The sequence below is a fragment of the Papaver somniferum genome, chromosome 9, assembly GCF_003573695.1.
Source record: "Papaver somniferum cultivar HN1 chromosome 9, ASM357369v1, whole genome shotgun sequence".
NCBI lineage: Eukaryota > Viridiplantae > Streptophyta > Magnoliopsida > Ranunculales > Papaveraceae > Papaver > Papaver somniferum.
In genome coordinates this window covers 38,128,462-38,151,278 of record NC_039366.1, presented here as the reverse complement: position 1 = coordinate 38,151,278, position 22,817 = coordinate 38,128,462, and the positions used below count along the sequence as shown (strand labels likewise).

Below are 22,817 nucleotides of genomic sequence, written 5' to 3'. Positions count from 1 at the left end.
ATGAAGGACATCATCTAAGAGAATCAATTGTGCGGAGTCCTGCTTGGATTCAAGATGCGTAAGGAGCGCGACTGTAACTGAATTGCTGTGGGGGTTTAATTTGTTCCCAACTATATTCCCAGCCAAAGTTAATTGGTAGTAGGCTAATGTCTGTAGCGGCTTAATACAGTTTGGTGTTCAATCTGGACTAGGTCCCTGGGTTTTTATCTATTTGCAATTTCCTTGTTAACAAAATTTCTAGTGTCTTTGTTATTTCTTTTACACATTATATTGTTTATTTTTATAATTGAAATATCACAGGTTGTACGTAAATTAATCAAAGTAGATACATACATCCTTATTTGTTGGATACGACTTGATGATACTTGGATATTGATCTCTGGAATCGTCCAAGTACTCTCACACGTAATCAGGGTCATAGACTTGTCTTTGTAAACTTTCCGATTGTGAGAGAAGGAGATATAATTCTAAATATTATTCCTTGATTGGGATTCATTAAGTTGAACTCTTAGAATTGTATTTAAGTTTATCCATACAGGTTTCCTAAGAAAAAGTTTGTGGTGTATTTCGGTATTTTTCAAACTTATCTAGGAAAAATGAAACTTATATCCTAGAATGTGCAAGGGTACGGTAACCCTTTCACATAAAATCACTAAAATAATATTATAGATGATGAGACGCCTGAAATTTTATTCCTTTCGAAAACCTTGTCTCAGAGACATCTTGTTAAAAACCTTATTTATTTTTACCCCAAGACACATATTGTAGACCTAATAGGATTAGCAGGAGGACTAGCAATAGCTTGGGTAAATGGTTTCCACTTTGAAATCATATAATGGAAAGTCAATATGATTAACATAAAAGTCCAAACAAATTTTGAAGCTAAACAATGGTTACTTACATGTTTCTATGGTAGTCCTTATGCCTCTAATAGGAATGTGGATTGGGATTCTAAAAAAGATAGCTGAACAGTTTAATAAATTTAAAATTCCTTGGGTCCTAATAGGAGATATGAACCTTATATTTGATCAATCTGAAAAAATGGGTGGATTACCCTTCAACAAAAACCACAGTGAATACTACAATAATACACTTAAAAGAGATGGTTTGTTTAACATAGGTTATATAGGCTATGAATTCACCTGGAACAACAATAAAAAGAATTTGCAAACATCCAAGAGAGATTAGATAAAGCATTTTCAAATGATTCTCTAAGGCTAATATCACTCATCTAGTAGTTGTTGGCTCAAACCACTGCCCAATTTCTCTGACTTTGGATAGTGGTTTCCAAAGGCTTAATTGCACTTATAAATTCTATGATACATGGGAGAAAGAGGCATCGTATGTCTAAGTTATTAAAGAATCTTAGAACCATATCATCAGAGACAATCCAGTTGATTCTCTAGTCGTTAACCTTTGACTCCTGGGAAAAAAATCTCCAAGACTGGAAAAAAGAATCGGTCTTCCTTCAAAATAGATCAAAAAACTTCTTATACGTCTTGAAAACGTAAATGCTTCTCATTACTTATACAGAAAGGAATAACATATACAAGATAAACTAGTTCAACTTGAAAAATTATACGACACGAAGAAAGTTATTGCAAGGATAACAATGATAAAGTAACCTTTGACAGAAAAGTAATCCATCATATTCTAAATGACTACTTTCAAAACTTATTTTCTGCTGATCTTGTGGATAACTCTCATCATGATCTCATGTTCAACTTTATACATTCAAGTGTACCTGATAATCATAATGCTAAAAATTGATCCTCTCCCTTTCTAAAGATGAAATTTTCAATGTTTTAAAAAAAAATGAAACCCAATAAATCCTCAGGACCTGCTGATGGATTCCTTGCAAGTTTTTTAAACAAAATTGGGATACAGTTGGAAACCAAGTAACCCTAAGCATCCAACAATTTTTTGATTCCAGAGCCATGAACCCGACATAAATAAAACTTTCTTATTTATTATACCAAAAAATAGACATCCCAAAAACCCTTGTCAGTTCAGACCAATTGTCCTTTGTAACACTATCTACAAAATCCTAGCTAAAATCACATCCAATATAATGAAAAATCTATTAGACAACTAATATCTAATAATATAGTGATTCCACATGAAATCATTCATTCTTTCAAGAAGAAAACAACAAAAACAGGGGGGATAGGAATTACAATGGATAAGTCTAAGGCTTTCAACAGAGTTCACGATGATTTTCTTCTAGCTTCCCTTAGGGCTTTCGGCTTTAACCTATCCTTATGTAACCTTATCAACCAATGCATTCCCACTTACTCTATTGCAGTCCTCTTAAACGGCTCTCCCGGGGATTACTTAAAACCCAGTAGGGGCCTAATAAGACATGTAAACCATTTATTCCCCTATCTTTTTATTATATGTATGAAGATATTCTCTAAGATACTTCTAACTCATGAATTAGAAAACATTAATACATGTTTCCAAAATAACTCCAAAGAACAGTCCCATATATCATCTATTTTTTGTGGATGCTTGTCTCCATTTTTTAAAAGTTGATCTAAAGGAATGTAAGAATATCTTAAACACTATTGAAATATTTAGTAAAGCTTCAAATCAACTCATAAACTTTGAAAAATATGGAGTTTTCTTCAGCAAGAAAGTTCATCCAAAACACCAAAGAATAATGTCTAAGCTGCTCGAAATAAAGAAGATAAATTTAAAAGACTCATACTTAGGTGCTCCCATTTTTATAGATAAATCAAAGATTAAAAAATTTGAGTTAATTATGGAGAAAATGGAACATAAGCCACAAGGTTGGAAATGAATGGTGCTTCCCCAAACTAGCAAAATGATTTTAAATAAATCAGTTTTGGCCAGCATGGCTACTTTCCAAACTGGGTTATTTTTTCCTACCAAAAAAGATAATTAACAAAATTGATTTAATACAAAGAGACTTTTGGTGGGGAAAGGAAACTAATTCCAGAGGATACCACCCAAAAGCATATGTTTGTCTTCGTAATCATAAGGGTGGTCTGGGATTCAGAAATGCTCATAGAACTAATCAATCTATGATTACTAAACTAGATTGGAGACTCCTGACTGAAATATACTCTGTTTGGGCGTCCCAAGTAAAACCTAAATATTTTTGAAAAAAATATGCCTTTAGGGTTAAAAACTCTGTGACTAGTTTTTGGGGTTTGAATTGAATTGTATATGTAAAGATATGGCTTTAGTGGAACAAAACAATATTTGGGAGGTAGGAGATGAAAACAACATAAATATTTAGGAAGACAATTGGATATCAAATTTAGGTGGTACTCTGATTCAACATAAAATAGCTTCAACAATCACTTAACACTTGTGACTGATCTTATAGATCCAATTACTGAAAAGTGGGATATTCCTTTGATAACCTCAATGTTTAGCTGGAAGAATCTGTAATGTTAGGATTTTTCCAAGTAAGATACATGAACCTCAAACATACAGATTAAGATGGCTCCTGACAACTTCAGGGGAGTGTACAGTCAAATCCATGTATGAAAAACTAAATGAGAACAAATAAATTCCAATAACTTAGATATTCCTGAAATATTCAGGAAAGATTTATGGAATTTAAATGTCTCTCAAAGAATTAAGATTTGGAAATATTTACAAAGTGCAATCTCTATATATTTCAAATTACCTGAGATTCTTAAAGATGTTTCTCCAAAATGTACTTTTGGTTGTGATGCAGATGAAACCATACAACATCTTTTCTTTCACCGCAGCTTTGCCAACTCTGTTTGGGATCTATCACCTAGTCCAATCCATTTCAATTTTGATAATGCTGATACTTTTCTTGACATTTGTAAATCCTGGTTAGGAAAACCCAATAGTATTATAGAATTAGAAGTTATCTTGACAAAAATATGGTTCATATGGAAGGAAAGATAAACAGAGAATGTAAGGTAAACACATATCAGTAAACCAATTAGCCTTAGATATACAGAGACATGTTCAATTCTGGCATAATGGATCGAAAACGAAATTATAAATTTGATAAAGAAGAAAGCAGCTTAGATCTCCAAAGAAGAATGCAAACTACCTATAAAAAAAAGTATAAAATCAATGTGGATGCAGCTTGGATATCCATTAATAATACTTTTGGCTTTGCTTTAAAACCTAGAGATCAATTGAATTTGGACAAGGCAGAGCAGGAGCTTCCAGAACAGCAACTCTGGAAGAGGCAGAAGAAGTAGGATTGTTTCAGGCAACAAAATGCGCAAAGGAGCTTCAACTCTCAAATTTCAACATAAAAGGCGATTGCAGAAATGTTTTTGACTATGTCAATGAGAAGCACTCCCCAATCTTTTGGAAAAATCAAATAACTATGGAAAAATTGAGACAAGAAGTTAGTGAGTGTCCAAATTTTCTAGGTTTTCCCTACATTTCTAGGTCGGCAAATAGTGTAGTTACATTGGAGCAAAAGAAGCTAAACATTTCAGTTGTAATCTAAATTGGGATCTTATTTTCCTTTCTTGTATTAACAATACTCTAGTAGTAGATAAATCTAATGCTAGGAAGACCTCAACGCTTCCACATTAGATGGATTTACTTCGGCTGTAATTGAACAGGGTTATTAACTCCCTGAGTTAGTGTGCCTAATATATTACCAATTTTCAAAAAAAAAATATAACAAAACACAGTCAAAGGCCCAAAATATATTATAATACAAACAAAGAGTTTAACATCTACTTTAGTTTTTGGTCTGAAACCATATGGAAATAACAAAAGACATAGACTTGGATAACATATAAGTCATTGGTCTAAACTTTACACATGCATGGTTATATAGAGAGGTGTAACTACAAGGTATTTACAATATAAACAAAATCTTCTAATTGATAAAAAAACCTGGTTTGGTTTGTGAGTTTACCAAACTAAAAGAAAGAAAAGCTTCTTATTTTGTGGGAAGATAACAAATCTAAACTAGAGAATATCCCTAATAATACAGAATCTTTAATTAGTCCCCTGCAGAAGATAAAAAATCTTAGCAATTCGTTGACCTTCAGTTTATATTCCCCAAAGCCTATTTAGGTTAGTCCATCGTACCATGGATAATTCACTGATCGATCAGGACCCCCCTTTGCCAGGCTTTAAAGTAACGAAAGATTCCCCATTCAAAAGGTACCCGGTCATGAATGACGTATTTTTCATTCTTTCTTTCATACTGACAAAGGCAAGAGGTTTCAATTGTGAGGAGAGCTCATTCGATCTCTTAACTATCATTCACTGCCAGTTGGCTTCTAAGCGGGAGCTCCCCACTTGAGGAGGAAAGTGCAGTCGACTAGACATCTAGGGGTAAAACACTGTTTTGGCGTGAGTCGCCACAACGGTACCAAATCGAGGCAAACTCTTAATAATAGATATGGCCCCAAAATATGGGTCCCCTAACTCCAACCTGGAGGGATTACGTTACATGTAGTGGAATCTAGTTTTTCTTACAAACGAACGAGCTAATGAAAAACACCAATACTTGAGCTGGAGGGTTATTTAAGGAGACTTACGAAGAGATATATTATCGCTTCTCGCATGTCCCCGAAAATATAGAGTAGGTGCAAATTCTCCCAATTTGTGACCCACCTATTATATAAATAGGCAGATGGTATTTTCCATTATGAATAACAATTGTATGGCCGATCATTGTGGGTATAATGGTAGATGCCCGGGACCAAGTTACTATTATTTCTTTTTCTTTGACCCTGAAATTTCTTACTTGAATATACACCTTAAAATATATTCTAGCTCGGAAGAACTGGTTTTTAGCTCTCCAGCTTATCTTTAAGAAAAAGAAAGAAGGTCAATGCAAGTGATGGCTACGACCATCATATCTAATGTTGATGATCAAGCTTTTCTACCTGGGAATCATCAATCGACGACCTCTCTCTTATATTGTGGTTGGATAGGTGGTAAGCTCGGACTGACATAAGGAGCTATTTAGCATACTCGTATTAACTGGGATGGGCTTTGGAGTCCTATTGAACCATAATTATAAAGAGCCTTGACTTCACTTAAATCTTCTAACCTTGACGTCAGCTCTTAGAACTCAGATGGGGTCAACCTTTCGCACTAAAGATCAGTCCAATCATGAAGAGAGAGTACAACGATTGCTCCTACATAAACTAATCCTCGAAGTGTTCCTGATAAAGCAGGAGGTGTAGCCGCAATAACACTCGTTTCCATCTGCTTGTTAGCTTTACCTTTTATGAACAGTCTCTATGTGCGTAGTTCAAGTTTTCTCCCCATAAGAAATCTAACCGGCTTAGTTGACTGGATTCATAAAGCACGTATATCTAGGGGATTCATAGCGAGTTCGATCTCGACAACACTTTAGAGTCAAATTCCCCTAAATTAAGAACTGTTACAAATAATGAAGAAACTAGTAGATTTAGATAGGAAGCAACCTAAAATAAACCAAATTTTATACCTTAATATTCGGTTTGATAACCTCCTACTAATTCTTCAACTTTTAATTCTCATACTAAAAGAAAACAACTGTATTTATCCGAACGAACTCAACCCAACGAGACGGAGCACAAGCATATCCTATGCTATGTCTCTCCCTTCATTTGCGTGACAGACAACTCTATTTTCAAGGAAGAAGCGACCCCTAGGTAGCTTACCAGCCGGGGAGATAGAATAATTCTTCGGAGACGGTGACAACCTAAAAAAGAAGATTACAACTCCGAGACATTCCAATAGAAAACACAAATTCTAGTCATTTATGCGGCTACCAATGGATGATGGAAAACCAGCTAGCTCGGATGCTCAGAAACATCGTAAGAGAAGTCGTCCTGACAAACGGTTATCTCAGACCTACGTGGAAAGCAAACATAAAATGAATTGCAAATGATTATAGCTTAAAAAGAGTACTACTACATTACATTACATACACCCAAGAGAACTTTCGGTTCAAGAACTCCCCTTCGCTCCTTTTGCGTGGTTTTTTTCATTAGCGGACGCCTATACTGAGCCCCCAAAACTTGTGACCACCTATCCAGAGGCGGAGGTTTTTCTTACAGAACAGGGAAGAACTTGCATCAGTATCTCAATTTCAATTCAAACATGGGTTTGATTCACACTCCATGTTCCGAGAAAGATTTACCGTCCGAAAAGAGGAAAAAACAGAGTCTTTGTCTAAAGAAATGCGTTGAGAAATGGGCCAAATGGCAGATGTATAGTACCCTTCAACGAGATAGTGCTTTTGAGTTTACCAAAACCGAACCAAGGTTAACGATTTTTACCAACCTCTAGAAGTTACAACAGCTTTTACATAGTATGGAACTTCATTCTACCTTCTTAACTTTGCAATTCGCATGGAGAAGTTCTCAACAACAACCATTCACGAGTCAAACTCAGTAACAGATTTTGGTAAACCATCCCAAACTATTGGGTAAATAGTTTTCTAGTTCAGTCGGCTATGGGTTCGCTTTAGGGGTGAGCAACGGACGGACGGTTGCGGATTAGGGGTCACCCGCAACCAAACCGTCTAAGTTGCGGATTTGGAAAATTGAACCGTGACCGGCCCAATCATCCGCGGATTTGTCCTCTGCGGATCAACGGATTTTGCGGGCCGGTTACGGATTAACCGCGGATTTAATCACAAAAATCATCTAAGCAGCATAAGTCACTAGGCAAGCGAATCCTCCAAAAGTTTTCCCTATCAGCCATCTAAGCAGCATAAGTCACTAGGCATGCGAAATCCTTAACTAGATGCCGACTGGAAGGGGGAAAATGCTATGTATCAAGAGGTATCAGCAAGCCTAAGACTGATTAAACCACAACAGAACAATCCAATTTCAGAAATATGCGTAGTTTGATTAAATACAGGCAATAAATGATCTTAACATTCATCTGCAAAGAAAACTAGTAACGGTTACAAAACCACATACCCTAAAATGAACCGGATAGGGAGCATGCTGAAGCGGCATTGGCATTTGACTGTACATTCCTCCTCCTCTTCCTCCTCCTCCAACTCCTAGTTCATTGTTAGGATTCCAATGTCTTTCTTGCACTCCATCAGCCATTGCTCTCTCAGTTGCATCCATATTACCAGCAAAGTGTGTCAATTGTGATAACGCCTCAACAGCAGCGGCAGCAGCAGGGTTCCAACCTGGATAATCAGAAGATGTTGATGGGTTATCAAGTGGTTGAGTGTAAGGAGGATAATAAGCAATTTGGCTAGCCACTGCTGCTGCTGCTGCTGCTTCTGAGAAAACTCATGGTGGTTGGATAGGAGGAGTATTGTCTATCTGAGAATATGATTGGTGATGATGATGGTAAGCATTTGAATAATCATTAAAACAGAATCAATCCTCAACTACAATTTCAAGCTATTCTTCAACTTCAAACTCTAATTCAGGCTAAACCCATCACTAACCATCATTCTATGACATCAATTCCATCTTCGAATTATTCTTTGAACTTCTTATGAAACCCTAGTTCTTAATTTAGGGAAGAACGGAAACCTTAACTCTTTGATTCTTCAATTCATCTTCAGAACATCTTCATATCACTAAATTAATAAACACCACTTCCTTCAAAAACTACCAGAAACTCACAAACAACATTAATTCTACTCGAACTCTAAATTCAGAAAACCCAATTTCTCTGTGGACTTCAATTTCTTAAAGATACCAATATTTAAACTGCATGCAATCATCTCTACCCTAAACGAAAGCAAACCCGTCAAATCCTTAATCAAATTAAATTCATCTCAATCAAAATCCAAAACCGATTATGAAACCCTAATTCATCTTACCGATTATCTTCTTCCAGAACTCGGATTAACACCTAGAGACGACACCTACTTCTTCAATTCATCACGTTATCAAGTAGTCTATGAATCACTCTTCCACTTAACTCAATCCTCTGATTGAATTCGACACAGAGAAAAAGAAGAAGAAAAATAGAAGGAAAGAAATAAGAAGAAGAAGAATAAAGAAGAAGAAAAAGAAAAAGAAGAAATTAGAAAGACGATGAGGTTTATTCTGTCCGCAAACTTCCCATATTATCCTAAATACTTTACTAAATTCTCTAATTGTCCTACGGTGCGGGTAATCCGCGGTTATCAAATCCCAACCGCAACCGTAACCGCACCGCGTGCGGATTTGAGATTGCACCCATGTCCGGTCCATAACTCTAGCGGATTGGTTTTCACTCGCAAATTTACGGACGGATACGGATGAAATCCGCGGTTACGGTTTTTATGCTCAGCCCTAGTTCGCTTAGTCCCGTTCATCTTGGGCGCAAGACTGCTCGATTAGTGAATGGCGGTACTCCACCAGTCCACCACAAACTGAAATGGGCTTTCTGAGCACATAATTAGTCGGTTCCACATAACCGATAGTCTAATTCTGCAAAAGAACTGCACCATGATATTATACACTGTACGCAGCACAATATCCTAAACCGTGACTCCAGATTGCAAAACTACATTAGATTCTTCTAAACCGACGGTCCCAATTTAGTCAAAGATTACTACATAGATAAGAAACTAGTAGAAGTAGAAGAAAGGAAGAAAAATACTCTGTTATTCTCCGCCACAGTCTCCAAGAAGAAGAACAGGAAAGAGTTAGAGAAAAATGGCAGAAACTGAATCAAAATCAATAGCAGTAGAATCATCATCAGATAATCGAGGACCCTTTTCGGTGATTCAAGAGATTATAGCAAATTTCTTATCTCAAGTCAATAACAATAATAAGAAAGGTGAAGAAGTTGTTGTAGTTAGTGAAGTGATCAAAAAGAATGAAACTAAGGAAAGCCCCCCAGATGTTGTTAAGTTTCCTGATAGTCGTCAAGATTATTCGGGGTTGAAGTTGACTGTTGAAGAGGTTGAACCACAACAAGAAAGTGGTGGGAATAATATGTGGCAGGTTAGTTTTTCTCAAATCTATTTTCAAAACCCTAGTTTTGTTTGATTTGATTTGATTTTTTTTTTCTTGATTCTTTAAGTTTGATTAGTGCTGAGTATATTATTGTATTGATAGTTTGATGTTTGTAACCTAAGACTTTAACTATAATTGACTATAATCCATGCATTTTGGTGGTGAATTTTTGATGAGTTAAAGTGTAATTGGTATTAGTTTAGCTAATTTGATGTCTAATTATCCCTAAAGTACGACTTTAGGGAAGAAAAGGATGGGAAATTGATTAAGGGAGGCAGAAAAAATGGTGAGAAAATTGTGTCTGTTAGAGTGCTGAATATTGTTCCTGGGTAAGATTTAATCGTAGTGTAAAGCATGATTAGTTGACCTTTTATGCTCCACAATGTTACAATTAGGTTGGTGACATTAGGGATTGGCCTTCATTATAACTCACACCTGGGTCTTAGCCTTACTTATGCCGTGACCTATATCCAAAGAAATAATAAACACTAAAATGTCGCAGCCTCTTTGTCTTAGGCTCATTCATGGTTCACATGTTGCATAAGTGCATAAGTATACTAGCTCACTTCATCTGTCTCGCATTCGCTGTCATGAAGTAGGGATTGTTTGCCATTATGAAGTTTATGTGTTAAGCTTATTAGTGAGTTGTATGGAACTTTATAACTTCTTTGTGAACTCAAGCGATGGCTACAGTATCTCTATATACTATGTTTGTATTCTCGTCTAAGTATTATGGACCAGTATTCTTAATGGGATGTACTTTAATGTTGATGACAAGCCTATTAGGGTAATCTTACTACCTCATCTCGGTTAAGAACTGGTTCACAGGTGAACAGGATTGACTCAAAGCCCATGGTAACGAGTTACCAGATACCTCGTCTAACACCAACTGGCTAGGTCTCACCTAATAGAATCAGGCGGTCACTTAACATGATAGAAATACATTTTCATTAGACGGATTTTCAATCTTTAAGTAAGATGAGGTAGCAATAAGTCATGAACTAGTTAAGCATCTTAAAAGCTGCAAAATTAGTGATAAAAAACTACAGAGAAAAAGGTCTTAGTTATACACCGCCTCAAGTAAATTAAGCAAGGGAATAGCCGAATAGGATCTCATTATTCTTTTACTTAAAAGTCAGTTTGCTTATCTGTGTTTCAGATGTGGTTCTTCTGATTTTAATAGTGAGCTCTATGCTGTCTGATCTCTATTTTTTTTCCTCCTTTTTTGTTTTTGGGTGTCCAACCAACAAGCAATACTGACTTTTCTAAGATAGTGATCTATCATCTATGTGATCCTGGATTCATGCTTTTGAATTATGGTTTCAGTTAGGCCATATGGTTGAGAAAGAGCTGCGTCAATTGCGGCCTCATCTCACAACCATTAGTGCAGGTGGCTGCTGATCTTTAAGTTGGAAGTTGGACCTGAAATAGGCGTTATCTACCGACTCCGACTTTGGCTAGATTTGTAGCCATTGGAGATTACAGTAGTAGATTTTTAGTCCAAACATGAAACTTATTTGAATTGGCTTGCAGCATGTTTATTATCTCTTTAATAACTCCCTTTAACTCTCATAGACACACATATTGGATGATTATAAACATATCGTAGACATTCATGCTTCCCTTAATGGAGGCCTGCAAATAAACAAGTTTACCAAGCAAATGTCAGAGTTTGCAGTTGTCTTCGTTGGTGCTTCTAATGTGTTGTTTCCATGCTCAAGACTTTGCATCTCATCGTCCTATGCTGTACTCATTGATCAGCTATCAAGGATGAATCACATATGTACCACGCACGACACAAAAATACATGTATGTTCACCTCATGTTCTGGGATCTAATATCTGTCTTTTTGTCTTTTTTGAAGGTGTATGCACTGGGAGGTTTCATGCTCCTGAGGTGGGGATGGGCTAAATGGAAGGAAGCACAGGCCAACAAGAATGATAAACCTGACTCTGGAGCCGAAGATGCATCCCCAACACATGACCCATAGGTTTATAGTCTTTTAGAGAGAATCAGAAATATGTTTTTACACCAAAACAAATTAGAAGTTCGTTTCTTTTCTCTCTGTTCACTTGGATCTCATTGTTGATAAGAAGCTTTTGATTTTGTCAAATACTGAAATGATTTCAACAATCAAAAGAAATTGTTGAAAAGATATTCTTCATTTCTTAATCAATACTTCTTCTTCATTCTTCAAAATCTACACAAGGGGAAAGTCTTAATTCAACTGCTTAATGTTAATGTGATTTCTCCGACTTCTGATTTCTAGGACTGATTTTTGCTTCTGGTATCCGAATACCGAGTCTAGAATTATCTAATATGACCTGACCTGAACTTCATCCAAGGTTGCATTCGATGCGGATTAAAACACACCTTTGAGCATCAAGATCGCTTCTCCTGAAACAAATCGGTCTGATGAGTCATAAAACTCAGATCGGAACTCATCAAACCGGTCCCAAAGTGGGTGACAAACTGACAATCCCCAAAACGAAAAACACGGCACGCCCACGCCACACTCAATAGAATATTCCAGAACATTCGACTAAAGGTTAGGGTTTCCTCAATGAAACAAACATTATCGTCATTTTCAAGATTTCACAAGGTTAATAAAGTCATTGCTTCTGTAGAAGGCGGTGTGGTTCATATCATATCAACGGTGAGAACTAAATCTTCGTACATGCATCTACGGCTTTGAAAGACACCCTAATTTCCTTACAGGGTTTATAAGCAGCGAGGCCTCACATTTTCTCAGTCTCTCTAGGTTTTGTGAAAAAGCTCTGTTGCTGCGGAGCTTATCTAATTCGGCGTTTCAGGTTAGGGTTTCTAATCCTTCAGTTCTTCTTCGATTATCATCTTGTTTGTAGTTTGTAATCAGTTTGTATGGTTCTATATGAACATCATGTTTAGAAATTCTTTGATTGTTATGTATAGTTCAATATGAGAAATCTTGTTTGTTTTGAAACATAAAAGCGATTGTATGATTAGGTAATCTGGATGATAACATCTTGTTATTGTTTTTTGATTTTGTTGAATTCAATTTCTGTTTGTATTTATTTTAGATCTGTAAAATAGCATGTTTAGGAATTCTCTGATGGGGTTTTATGTGGTTTGATCCAGGTTTTTTAGATTTTAGTATCATGTTTAGTGAATATTTCTTTTAAAATTGTAAACCGATGTGATGTTTTGAAAACCTAAGTAAATTGCAGCTTATGTTCTGTTTATACGATTGAATTCGATTTCGTGTTATTTTGTAAAACCTAGATCTGTTAAAGTGTCAGACGATCTAGTATGTTGTTTGTTTGATGTTGCATATGAGATTTAGATTTAGTTTGTTGTCTTTATTTTCGTTTATAAGTTGTAACATGTTGATTTCATGCGTTTTTTGATGTTTGTCTTTTGATAATATGATTTCAGATGTTCTTTTATATAGGGACTTGTGTTTGTGTCTATGACATGCTCTCATAATTCTTGATATGCACTTCTGTACGAGATTTGAACTTAGGTGTTCTTTGGATTAATAGCTTGTGAGCTTTAGTCTACAAGTCCTATCTGTTGATGTCCAGGGAATTTAGTTGAACTGCTTGTTTATGATAAGTATTTTTGTTAGTTGGTAATTTATGGTAAACATCCCTGTCCAGTAGTATCTGTATAGTACTATTGGACAGTGGTCTTTGGTTTATTAGCTGTATCTGTATATTCCTATTCAAAATTGTTTGTTTAATTTGTTTGGTTTGTTGATGTGTTTGTGCAGTTATTTTCTAAGAATTCAATATGGGTAAAGAGAAGGTTCACATCAACATTGTCGTCATTGGACATGTCGACTCTGGAAAATCGACCACCACCGGTCACTTGATCTACAAGCTTGGAGGTATTGACAAGCGTGTTATTGAAAGATTCGAGAAGGAGGCTGCTGAGATGAACAAGAGGTCATTCAAGTACGCATGGGTTCTTGACAAGCTTAAGGCTGAACGTGAGCGTGGTATTACCATTGATATTGCCTTGTGGAAGTTTGAGACCACCAAGTACTACTGCACAGTTATTGATGCTCCTGGACATCGTGACTTTATCAAAAACATGATCACTGGTACTTCTCAGGCTGATTGTGCCGTCCTCATTATCGATTCTACCACTGGAGGTTTTGAGGCTGGTATCTCAAAGGATGGTCAGACTCGTGAGCACGCTCTTCTTGCTTTCACCCTTGGTGTCAAGCAGATGATCTGTTGTTGTAACAAGGTATACCTTTCTCACTGTTCTTTTCCTGTTTATGAAATTTAAACTTTCTAATGTTGTAATATAAGCCTGTTTATCCTTCCTGTAGCTGACTATTATATCTTGTTTTGTGTTTGTGTTTGTAGATGGATGCCACCACCCCCAAGTACTCAAAGGCTAGGTATGATGAAATTGTCAAGGAGGTCTCATCTTACTTGAAGAAGGTTGGATACAACCCAGAAAAAATTGCCTTTGTTCCTATCTCTGGATTTGAGGGAGACAACATGATTGAAAGGTCCACCAACCTTGACTGGTACAAGGGACCAACTCTCCTTGAGGCTCTTGACAACATCTCTGAGCCAAAGAGACCCTCAGACAAGCCCCTTCGTCTTCCCCTTCAGGATGTTTACAAGATTGGAGGTATTGGAACTGTGCCAGTGGGACGTGTTGAAACTGGAGTCATCAAGCCTGGTATGGTTGTTACTTTTGGACCCACCGGTTTGACCACTGAAGTTAAGTCTGTGGAGATGCACCACGAAGCCCTTCTAGAAGCTCTTCCAGGAGACAATGTTGGGTTCAATGTCAAGAATGTTGCAGTGAAGGATCTCAAGCGTGGTTTCGTCGCCTCCAACTCAAAGGATGACCCTGCCAGGGAAGCTGCCAACTTCACCTCCCAGGTCATCATCATGAACCATCCTGGTCAGATTGGTAATGGTTATGCTCCAGTTCTTGACTGTCACACATCTCACATTGCTGTCAAGTTTGCTGAGATCCAAACCAAGATCGATAGGCGATCTGGAAAGGAGCTTGAGAAGGAGCCCAAGTTCTTGAAGAACGGTGATGCTGGTATTATTAAGATGATTCCAACCAAGCCCATGGTTGTAGAGACCTTTGCTCAGTACCCACCTCTTGGACGTTTTGCTGTTAGGGACATGAGGCAGACAGTTGCTGTTGGTGTCATCAAGGGAGTTGAGAAGAAGGACCCAACAGGAGCCAAGGTTACCAAGTCTGCTGTCAAGAAGAAATGAAGTGTGCTGCCAAGGTTAACTACAGGAGGGACTTATTTCTTTACTATTAGTCAGTTTTGTTTTTTGTTGTGGTGCATTAGGTACCAGTGTGGTCTTTTGTTTTGTTTCACCTTCGTTCAGTTGCGCATTCAGTTGCAAACCTGGGTGCTTGACAGGCGGTGGCAACAAGGTGTTGGGCTGTTTTGTTGAATTTCCTTTAAAAACTTATGTTGGATTTTGGGTTTTCAAGTTTCTGTTCACAACTTTACTTAAAACCCTCTGCCTTTAATTGAAAACCATATTTGCTAGTTATTGTCTTCAGAGTGCATCTTATTCTTGGAGAACTGCATATTCTAGCACTGGTTCACTTTGGTGAACACTGGCAGTTCTCAACCAGTTGTGTATAAATTGATATCTTGCTGTGCTATCCGTGTAGAGTCCTGTCCTTGAACTGAGATTGGAGCTTTGTACTCTATCCAATGCAGAGCTAGTATTCATTTTAATCCATGCCTTCTGAGAAAGTGTCAGGCTTCACCGTGGTTTTGCCATTTCTATTTGAGCTAGTATTGCAACAGTGCAACACCAACAACCATTCACCACTGCCTATGGCTCTGTAGTAGAGAGTTAATGTCTTTTAGTGCTGTACGCCTGTACCTTAACAACAAATTGACTAGTATACCCTCCTAGATGTCATAGAGGCTATATAAACACAACAACACACTGGATATTGTGGTGGAACCAAATCTGTAACTCGTAACGTCGCCCTTGACCCGAATCACCACCTCGTTCACTGTGCATTTTTTTTCTATTAATATTTCTGTGGTTTGGTTTTGTTCTTGGTACTTATTTGGGGAGGAGTTTGTTTCAGGGAGAATACTACCTTGTATTTGTAAATTTAGTTTCTTAAATTGGAGTTTAGTAGTAATGGGGGAAATCATTCCAAACTTAGAAGATGGAGAACTATGGCTTCCTTCTGATATTCTACCCGACGAAAGTTTTTCTAATAAATTTCACTCTAATTTCTCTACTCATCATCAGCTCAATGAATTCATGGAAGAAGAAGAAGAACCCACTTATTCTCTTCCACATCTCTCAACTTACTCTTTGTTTCAGCAAAACCATGTAGTACCTTCAATGAATTTAGACCCCCATCACTCCAAGGTACTACTACTTCTCTTTTCTTTATGACTTTTTTAACTTCTTTTTCTTCCAAATTTTGGGCTTTTTCTTTTTCTTCTGATTTTTGTGTGTTTGACGGGTTTTGCAGCAAATTAAACTGCAAAATCAGTTCTATAGTATGGGTGGACCACAACCTGCGATGGGTTTAGGGATTTATGGAGAAACTCCTGTTGGTGGTCACTATCTCAATTTTTCAGACAATGGTGGTGGTTGTTCCTGTTATGAATCAACTCCTCCTTTCCGGTTCCATGACAGAAAACTTCCTCCTCTACCAATAGTAAGATTTCTTGAAAACCCACTTAACTACTCTGTTTTCAAGATTTGAAGATTTTCTTGTTTGTTTTTGTTTGTTGGGTTCAGGTTTTGTTCTTTTATTAAGGTAGCTTGCTTTTTTGATTTTCTTTGTGCAGGCTGGGGATATTTTACAAGCAAGAAGCACGATGTTGCAGAAACAACACAAGCAGCAACAGCGCTATCCTCCTCAAAACCATTATGTTGGTAGGGGTAATAATGGGTCATGGAATCGTGGAAATAGGGGTACTGGTGTCTTTATTCCTCGCACTCCTCCAAACTGCACAGTTGCTAACCCTGGAAAGAAGAAGCAGAGTAAGTTGATGCTTTAGTTTTTGTTTTCTTATCCATTGGAGTTTTATTCAAAATCAAATTTAATGGTTATGTATAAGTTTTTGATTCATTGATTGTCAGGTTATTGGAAAGGAGACAGGGAGAGTGTTGATGCGGGTAAGAGATTGCAAGGCCAAGTCAAAAGATCTAATCCACCCACCTACTGATGATATTGATGGAGTGTTTTGAGTCAGTAGTACTGGACTACTGACGATTTGTACCCTGCTCTGGTACCGTCCTTTACTAGTCCATGCTCTGGGGTTTCTTTTTCTTCTTCTTTTGAAATGGTCTTTGCTCTGGTCTGGTCTCTACAGAATGTGGGTTGAAGAAATAAAATTGGAAAACAAGAGAAATTGTAAATGATCAAGAAGAAAAGATAACGGCATTTGCTTGATTTTGGAAATTAGATTTTCTTTTTGAAAGATTGCAGATCTGGCACTGGTTCACTTTGATGAACGCTGGCAACATTCCACCGGTTGTGCCGCGTACAGATAAAGCTATGCCATTGTTTTGGGTAGGCTGTTTCTGTACATTTTATAATTCTTGAACCATGACCTGGGGGGATTGGAGCTTTACATTCTCTGCCTGTAATGCGGAGTTAGATTCAGTTTTATAGTTTTTGTTCATGTCTTCTAATACAATTTGATGCCTCCACAATGTTGCAATTTGATACTACTCTAGAAAATGCTTATTGTTGAAGAAGCCTGTTTGTACCACCACTTCTAGTAAATTAAGCAAGGGTATCACTGTATCCCAGTATCTTTAATTTCTTCTATTACTTGAATGCCAGTTTGTTTATCTGTGTCTCTGAGGTGGTTCTTCTGATTGTTGTTAAAATTTACCTGGGAGAAAAATATTGTTGTTTGCTCTCAAGGCCATGGTTATGAACCACCCTGGTCAGATTGCTAACAGCTATGCCCCAGTTCTTGGCTGACTCACCAAGATCGATAGGCGATTGCCTAAGTTCTTGGAGAATGGTGATGCTGGTATTGTTAAGATGCTTCCAATTAAGCCTATGTCTGTGGAGACCTCTCAGTAAAGAAATGAAATGAGCTGTTAAGGAGAAGGGAATTGTCTCTATTTCTCCAGTAGGAGTAACCTTTGTTTTCGGCTTGCCTTTGTTCTATTGGGCATCCAGATGCAAACCTGGGTGCTTGACAGGCGGTGGAGTTTGTCTGTTCACAATTTGTTGAAGTTCCTTTGAGAACTCATTTTGGATTTTGGTTTTTCAAGTTTCTATTCACAACTTATTTTGGTTTGGTACATTATTCTTGTTAAAGTCTTCGGAGCTGTTATTTCACATCTACAAACCTTGAACTGGGATTTATTGGGCCGCAATCTGACTTGGTCCAAGATGTCTTCTGGATCGGGCAGACAAAAAAAAAGCCCGATCCATATCCTGTATAAACACCTCTTGGTCCTCTTCCATTTCATCCTCATTTCTATTTCTCCCGTTACCACCACCATCACGACGCTCTTCTAGGACCAGAAAAACTTGACAAGGTAATATCAGATCTGTAATTTAGTTAATCCCTTTTCTTTCTTTTTTTTGAATTAGGTTTTTTGGTATGAAATCATAGTAGCTGATTTCACCGTTAAATCTGTATAATAATTTTATAATGATTTGTTGGGGTTTAAGGTTCAGATCTTTGTTCCTTTAAAATTCAATCGACAAGTTGGTGATTCTGTGGGTAATAATTATATATTCATCCAAGGTCAGTTGAGAGAGTTCTGATCAGTTAAAACCCAAGGTTTCTAGTTTGGTTTTTTTGTAAATTAGCTGCTTGAATATTATCATTGAAAAGCTACAAGCTAAATTTGCGTTACTAGTTCTTTCTCAGACTGTCTTGCTTGAGTTTCGGAAATTTTTTAAGTTCCTGCCGTATTTGAGGTACTCGAATTAACCTTTACCAGAGAATTCTAGCAACTTAGGAGTATGAATAAATTTTGGTGCCTTGTAACCTTTAGGGGTCGAATGACTCGAATCAACAGATTACTTGATATTCATCCTTAAATTGGGAGTGCGTTAATGGTGTGGTCGCCTAGATGATGCACTCTTTTTGTTTGACGAAATTCCTTTACATTACATGGAATAATATAATTGCAGGGTGTTTTAGAAGTGAAAATGTAGAGAGCTTTAATCGTTTTGTATGGTTCAATTTGAGGATCATGTTTAGTAATACTCTTATTGTTTTGTATGATTCGACTCATTCGAGAAATCTTGTTTGTTTTGTTTTGTTTTGAAACAGTAAAAGGAGTGTATGTTTAAGTATCTGAGTGATAACATGATGTTTTTTTTTTGTTGATTTGGTTGAATTTCGTTTTCTGTTAGTAGTTACTTTCGATCTGTAGAATATCATGTTTAGAAATTCTCTGATGGTTTTGTATGATTCTAGTATCATGTTTAGTGAATATTATTTGCATCTTGTGTTCTTCTGTTGATGTGCTTGGATTCAATTTTGTGTTATTAGTAAACTTAGAATCTGTTAAGTGTCAAACTAGTTCGGGATTATAAAACAGTTTGCAATTGGGGATCAACTCATGCTATAACTCTTAGCTTGTTGTAATTTAGCAAACTCTTAGCTTGGGATATAAATCACTATTTTCCTGCATTGATCCATAATTTGCTAAATGGAAAATGATTTGAACACATAATATGGTTGCAACATTACGTGCACATGGCACCGCCGTGATGCCGTGTCTGACCTTCCGTTGGGAAAATAGATTTTTAGACCTTATCACGAGTTCTTGATTTTATCACATTCCTTTTATACTGGTAGTCCGTACTCCATACAGAGAGTCTCTTTAACTCCTAGGTTGGGTTTTTGGCAGAGAAAACTGCAGTTGACAGAGAAGAAGAAGTAGATGGCGAAATCAACGACCACAGCTAGCAGCACTGCAAAGGATGCTCAAGCACTTTTTCATTCTCTTCGATCGTCTTACGTCGCCACACCCACAAATCTTAAGGTCTCTCTCTCTCAAACACACATTTGAACTAGTGATCTAAGAAAATCTGTAACCTAATTGTAGGAAAACTTAACGTTTTTGTTTTCTTATTTGTTTCAGATCATAGATCTGTATGTTCTTTTTGCTATTTTCACAGCTCTGATTCAGGTACTGTATCTCAAGCCTTCATTAATCAGCTTCTTTCTCCGTTTATATCCATAGATCTGCACGATTTAGCTTATTACTGCTATCCCTTCGTATGATCCAATTTAATTCTGATTAGGCTGCGAGTTCGATCAATTTTTGTAGGTAAGTATGGACTTGCCAAAATTTTCTTAGTTATGAATATGTTTATATTGATCAAATGATTTTTATGTTATTTGAATATGTAGACATATTCTGTTGAAGACTATAATGTGTTAAATCTAAACTACAAATTGATTCAGGAATTTCTCTGGAAATTAGGGCGTTAAGGTAGTTAGACGAAGAAAGGGTATAAGGAATTCAATTATAAAAGGTTAATCATCTTAATGTAGATACTTTGTTTTCCAAGAAACATGCATCACAAGAAGTAACTGCATCCAAGTTAGGGTTCTCCTATGATAGGTACCAGTTTATTGGCATGGCCGCAGACAAACAGAATACGTGACTCACATAACCTCTTTATCATTTATTAAAGATAAGTTCCAAGCGTTCGATTTTTTTGCTTTCATGTTGCTCTCTCACACTAGTTTTTAAAGCATAATGCCACAAAATCTTTCAAAGTAAGGTGCTTAAGTTTAATTTAGACACAGTTCCTTTTCAGAGTTAGATCTCTGTAAATTGATGGAGGAAATGATTTGTGGACGATAACAGTTACACATGCGCTTTGGTTCCTGGTCTTAACTTGCTTGCATATTCTCCAGCATAATGCTTGAAATCATCTACTATTTTTACCCTTCAGTTACAATATTTGTACCCTGCACCTGCAAATTTCTCTTAGCCGCCACTGACTGTCTCTTTGATTTATCCACACCATATTCGTACTCTTCACTTTGTTTCAGTTCTCCTTAGAAGGTATAGACTTTTGCAGTCCAACTCTATACTCTAAATGCTTAATCAGTTTATGGATTAGTGAGGCAACTGGCAGTACACAAATTGTTTCAGTAAAGACACTAGTTCGATGGATGTTATATTTATCTTTCATTATTTGTCACGTGTTTCTGACTTTCGTGAACCAAGAATGACTCAGTATGAGATCTATTGGTGAATAACAGTCGTACACCAATCTGTTAATTAGTTTATGTTGTTAGGATTTCTAATCTTTGGTCTTAACCCTTTTAAGATCTGTTTTCTTGGTGCATAGATTTGTTATATGGCAATCGTCGGATCGTTCCCATTCAACTCTTTCCTCTCAGGAGTACTTTCTTGTGTTGGCACAGCAGTTCTAGCAGGTAATGACTTGGTTTTCCATCTGTTGTATGCAGAAGATTCTTTTAAACTATAGGTGCTAAGAGGGGTTTGTTTTCATTTCCTGCAGTTTGTCTCCGTATCCAAGTTAACAAAGAAAACAAGGAATTTAAGGTATTAAATTTCAATTTATGGGTATCCTGACTTGTTATGGTATCTGACAGTTGAGAGGGTGATGGTTGACATTACAGCTTCAACTTTTGCAGGATTTAGCCCCGGAGCGTGCCTTTGCTGATTTTGTGCTATGCAATCTGGTTCTGCATTTGGTGATCATGAACTTCCTTGGATAGGCAGTTGCGTTATCAGGTGTATGAAGATATGAGCCATAAGTTGATTGACAGGATCTCTAAAAATAAAGTTTTCAAATAAATTATCTTGTTAAGCGGTTTTGATCATATTTTGTAGATGGATATAGATGGGTTCACTCCGTTTCTGACATTTTTCTTAGTATCTATACAAATCTTTCATATCTAGCACTTTGTGTAGATTATTATGTATACATATCTAGCACTCCATGTAGACAGTTCAAGTTTTCTTTTTCCAGTTATTTCAATGATTCCTTTGGAAATTGTGCCAGATGGACGCAATAATCATAATTATCTTTAGAGTGACTAACATGTTACACTAGTTTAGCAAGGGAGATGATATGAGATGCTACTTGCATTGTCTTCTTAAACTACGATTTTATTATGTTGTATATCTCAGGTTTCTCAGGCTTGTCTTTATGCCATTGTTTCGGGATCGCAGGCTGTGTCTGTACATTTTATAATCCTTGAACCATGGCCTGGGGGGACTGGAGTTTTTAACATTCTGCCTGTAAATGCATAGAGTTGGATTCCGTTCATGGTTTTATTCATGTCTTCTTATACAACTTGAGGCCTCCACAATGTTGCAATTTGATACGGCTCTAGAAAATGCTTATTGTGAAGGCACTTCTAGTATATTAGGCTAGGGAGTATATCACTATATCCCAGTATTCTTTCACTTGAACGTCAGTTTGTTTATCTGTGTATCTGAGGTGGTTCTTCTGATTGTTGTTAATAGTGACTTGGAAGAAAACGAACGCTGTTTTCTCCCAGGCCATAATCATGAACCACCCTGGTCAGATTGGTAACGTCTATGCCCCAGTTCTTGGCCAAGGTCCTCACCAAGATGGATAGGCGATTGTCTTAAGTTCTTGAAGGATAGTGATGCTGGTACTATTAAGATGCTTCCAATCAAGCCTATGATTGTGGAGACCTCTCAGTACCCAACTCTTGGATGTTTCGCTGTTATTGAGAAGAAGGCCCCACCAGGAGCCAATGTCAGAAATGAAATGAGCTGTTTAGTGGGATGGTGCTAAGAGGGATTGCAGAGGGAATTGTTTTTATTTCTTCACTAGGTGCTACTTTTGTTTTTGGTGATAAGGTATCATCGCAGCCTTCTGTCTTGTCAACCTGGGTGCTCGACAGGCGGTGGAAAGAAGAGTTTGTCTGTGCACAGCTTGGAAGTTCCTTGG

The 22,817-nt window shown here is 37.1% G+C and overlaps 4 protein-coding genes across 5 annotated transcripts; all 4 read left to right on the top strand.

Annotated features, from left to right (window-relative positions):
• Window positions 1–9,528: 9,528 nt before the first annotated feature.
• On the top strand, window positions 9,529–12,104 carry LOC113308772. Its single transcript, XM_026557235.1, has 2 exons — window positions 9,529–9,893; window positions 11,770–12,104. The coding sequence occupies exons 1-2, from the start codon at window positions 9,603–9,605 to the stop codon at window positions 11,893–11,895; spliced, it is 417 nt and encodes a 138-aa protein (XP_026413020.1). The 5' UTR covers window positions 9,529–9,602; the 3' UTR covers window positions 11,896–12,104.
• Window positions 12,105–12,574: 470 nt separating this feature from the next.
• On the top strand, window positions 12,575–15,433 carry LOC113308015 (elongation factor 1-alpha). The gene is made up of 3 exons (XM_026556488.1): window positions 12,575–12,718; window positions 13,657–14,138; window positions 14,261–15,433. Exons 2-3 carry the CDS (start codon window positions 13,677–13,679, stop codon window positions 15,140–15,142), a joined length of 1,344 nt encoding a protein of 447 aa, XP_026412273.1. The 5' UTR covers window positions 12,575–12,718; window positions 13,657–13,676; the 3' UTR covers window positions 15,143–15,433.
• Window positions 15,434–16,045: 612 nt separating this feature from the next.
• LOC113311821 lies at window positions 16,046–17,355 on the top strand. The gene is made up of 4 exons (XM_026560619.1): window positions 16,046–16,282; window positions 16,389–16,577; window positions 16,711–16,906; window positions 17,006–17,355. The coding sequence occupies exons 1-4, from the start codon at window positions 16,046–16,048 to the stop codon at window positions 17,089–17,091; spliced, it is 708 nt and encodes a 235-aa protein (XP_026416404.1). The 3' UTR covers window positions 17,092–17,355.
• Window positions 17,356–18,347: 992 nt separating this feature from the next.
• Window positions 18,348–21,930, top strand: LOC113308018 (dolichyl-diphosphooligosaccharide--protein glycosyltransferase subunit DAD1-like). 2 transcript variants are annotated; one of them, XM_026556491.1, is made up of 7 exons: window positions 18,376–18,427; window positions 18,564–18,639; window positions 19,757–19,891; window positions 19,991–20,038; window positions 21,216–21,303; window positions 21,390–21,433; window positions 21,526–21,930. In XM_026556491.1, exons 3-7 carry the CDS (start codon window positions 19,790–19,792, stop codon window positions 21,607–21,609), a joined length of 366 nt encoding a protein of 121 aa, XP_026412276.1. In that variant the 5' UTR covers window positions 18,376–18,427; window positions 18,564–18,639; window positions 19,757–19,789; the 3' UTR covers window positions 21,610–21,930. The 2 variants fall into 2 exon arrangements, with proteins under 2 accessions (XP_026412275.1, XP_026412276.1); XM_026556490.1 differs by lacking the exon at window positions 18,564–18,639 and having other exon boundaries at window positions 18,348–18,427.
• Window positions 21,931–22,817: the final 887 nt, after the last annotated feature.

What these genes read in the sequence shown, in the direction of transcription:
- LOC113308018 (XM_026556490.1), top strand. Translation starts at nt 19,790, where the DNA reads ATGGCGAAATCAACGACCACAGCTAGCAGCACTGCAAAGGATGCTCAA. An exon ending in TTTTCACAGCTCTGATTCAG is followed by an intron (nt 20,039 to 21,215) that starts GTACTGTATCTC and finishes CTTGGTGCATAG; the next exon opens with ATTTGTTATATGGCAATCGT. An exon ending in TGGCACAGCAGTTCTAGCAG is followed by an intron (nt 21,304 to 21,389) that starts GTAATGACTTGG and finishes CATTTCCTGCAG; the next exon opens with TTTGTCTCCGTATCCAAGTT.
- LOC113311821 (XM_026560619.1), top strand. Translation starts at nt 16,046, where the DNA reads ATGGGGGAAATCATTCCAAACTTAGAAGATGGAGAACTATGGCTTCCT. An exon ending in TAGACCCCCATCACTCCAAG is followed by an intron (nt 16,283 to 16,388) that starts GTACTACTACTT and finishes CGGGTTTTGCAG; the next exon opens with CAAATTAAACTGCAAAATCA. An exon ending in CCCTGGAAAGAAGAAGCAGA is followed by an intron (nt 16,907 to 17,005) that starts GTAAGTTGATGC and finishes ATTGATTGTCAG; the next exon opens with GTTATTGGAAAGGAGACAGG.
- LOC113308015 (XM_026556488.1), top strand. Translation starts at nt 13,677, where the DNA reads ATGGGTAAAGAGAAGGTTCACATCAACATTGTCGTCATTGGACATGTC. An exon ending in TGATCTGTTGTTGTAACAAG is followed by an intron (nt 14,139 to 14,260) that starts GTATACCTTTCT and finishes TTGTGTTTGTAG; the next exon opens with ATGGATGCCACCACCCCCAA.
- LOC113308772 (XM_026557235.1), top strand. Translation starts at nt 9,603, where the DNA reads ATGGCAGAAACTGAATCAAAATCAATAGCAGTAGAATCATCATCAGAT. An exon ending in GTGGGAATAATATGTGGCAG is followed by an intron (nt 9,894 to 11,769) that starts GTTAGTTTTTCT and finishes TCTTTTTTGAAG; the next exon opens with GTGTATGCACTGGGAGGTTT.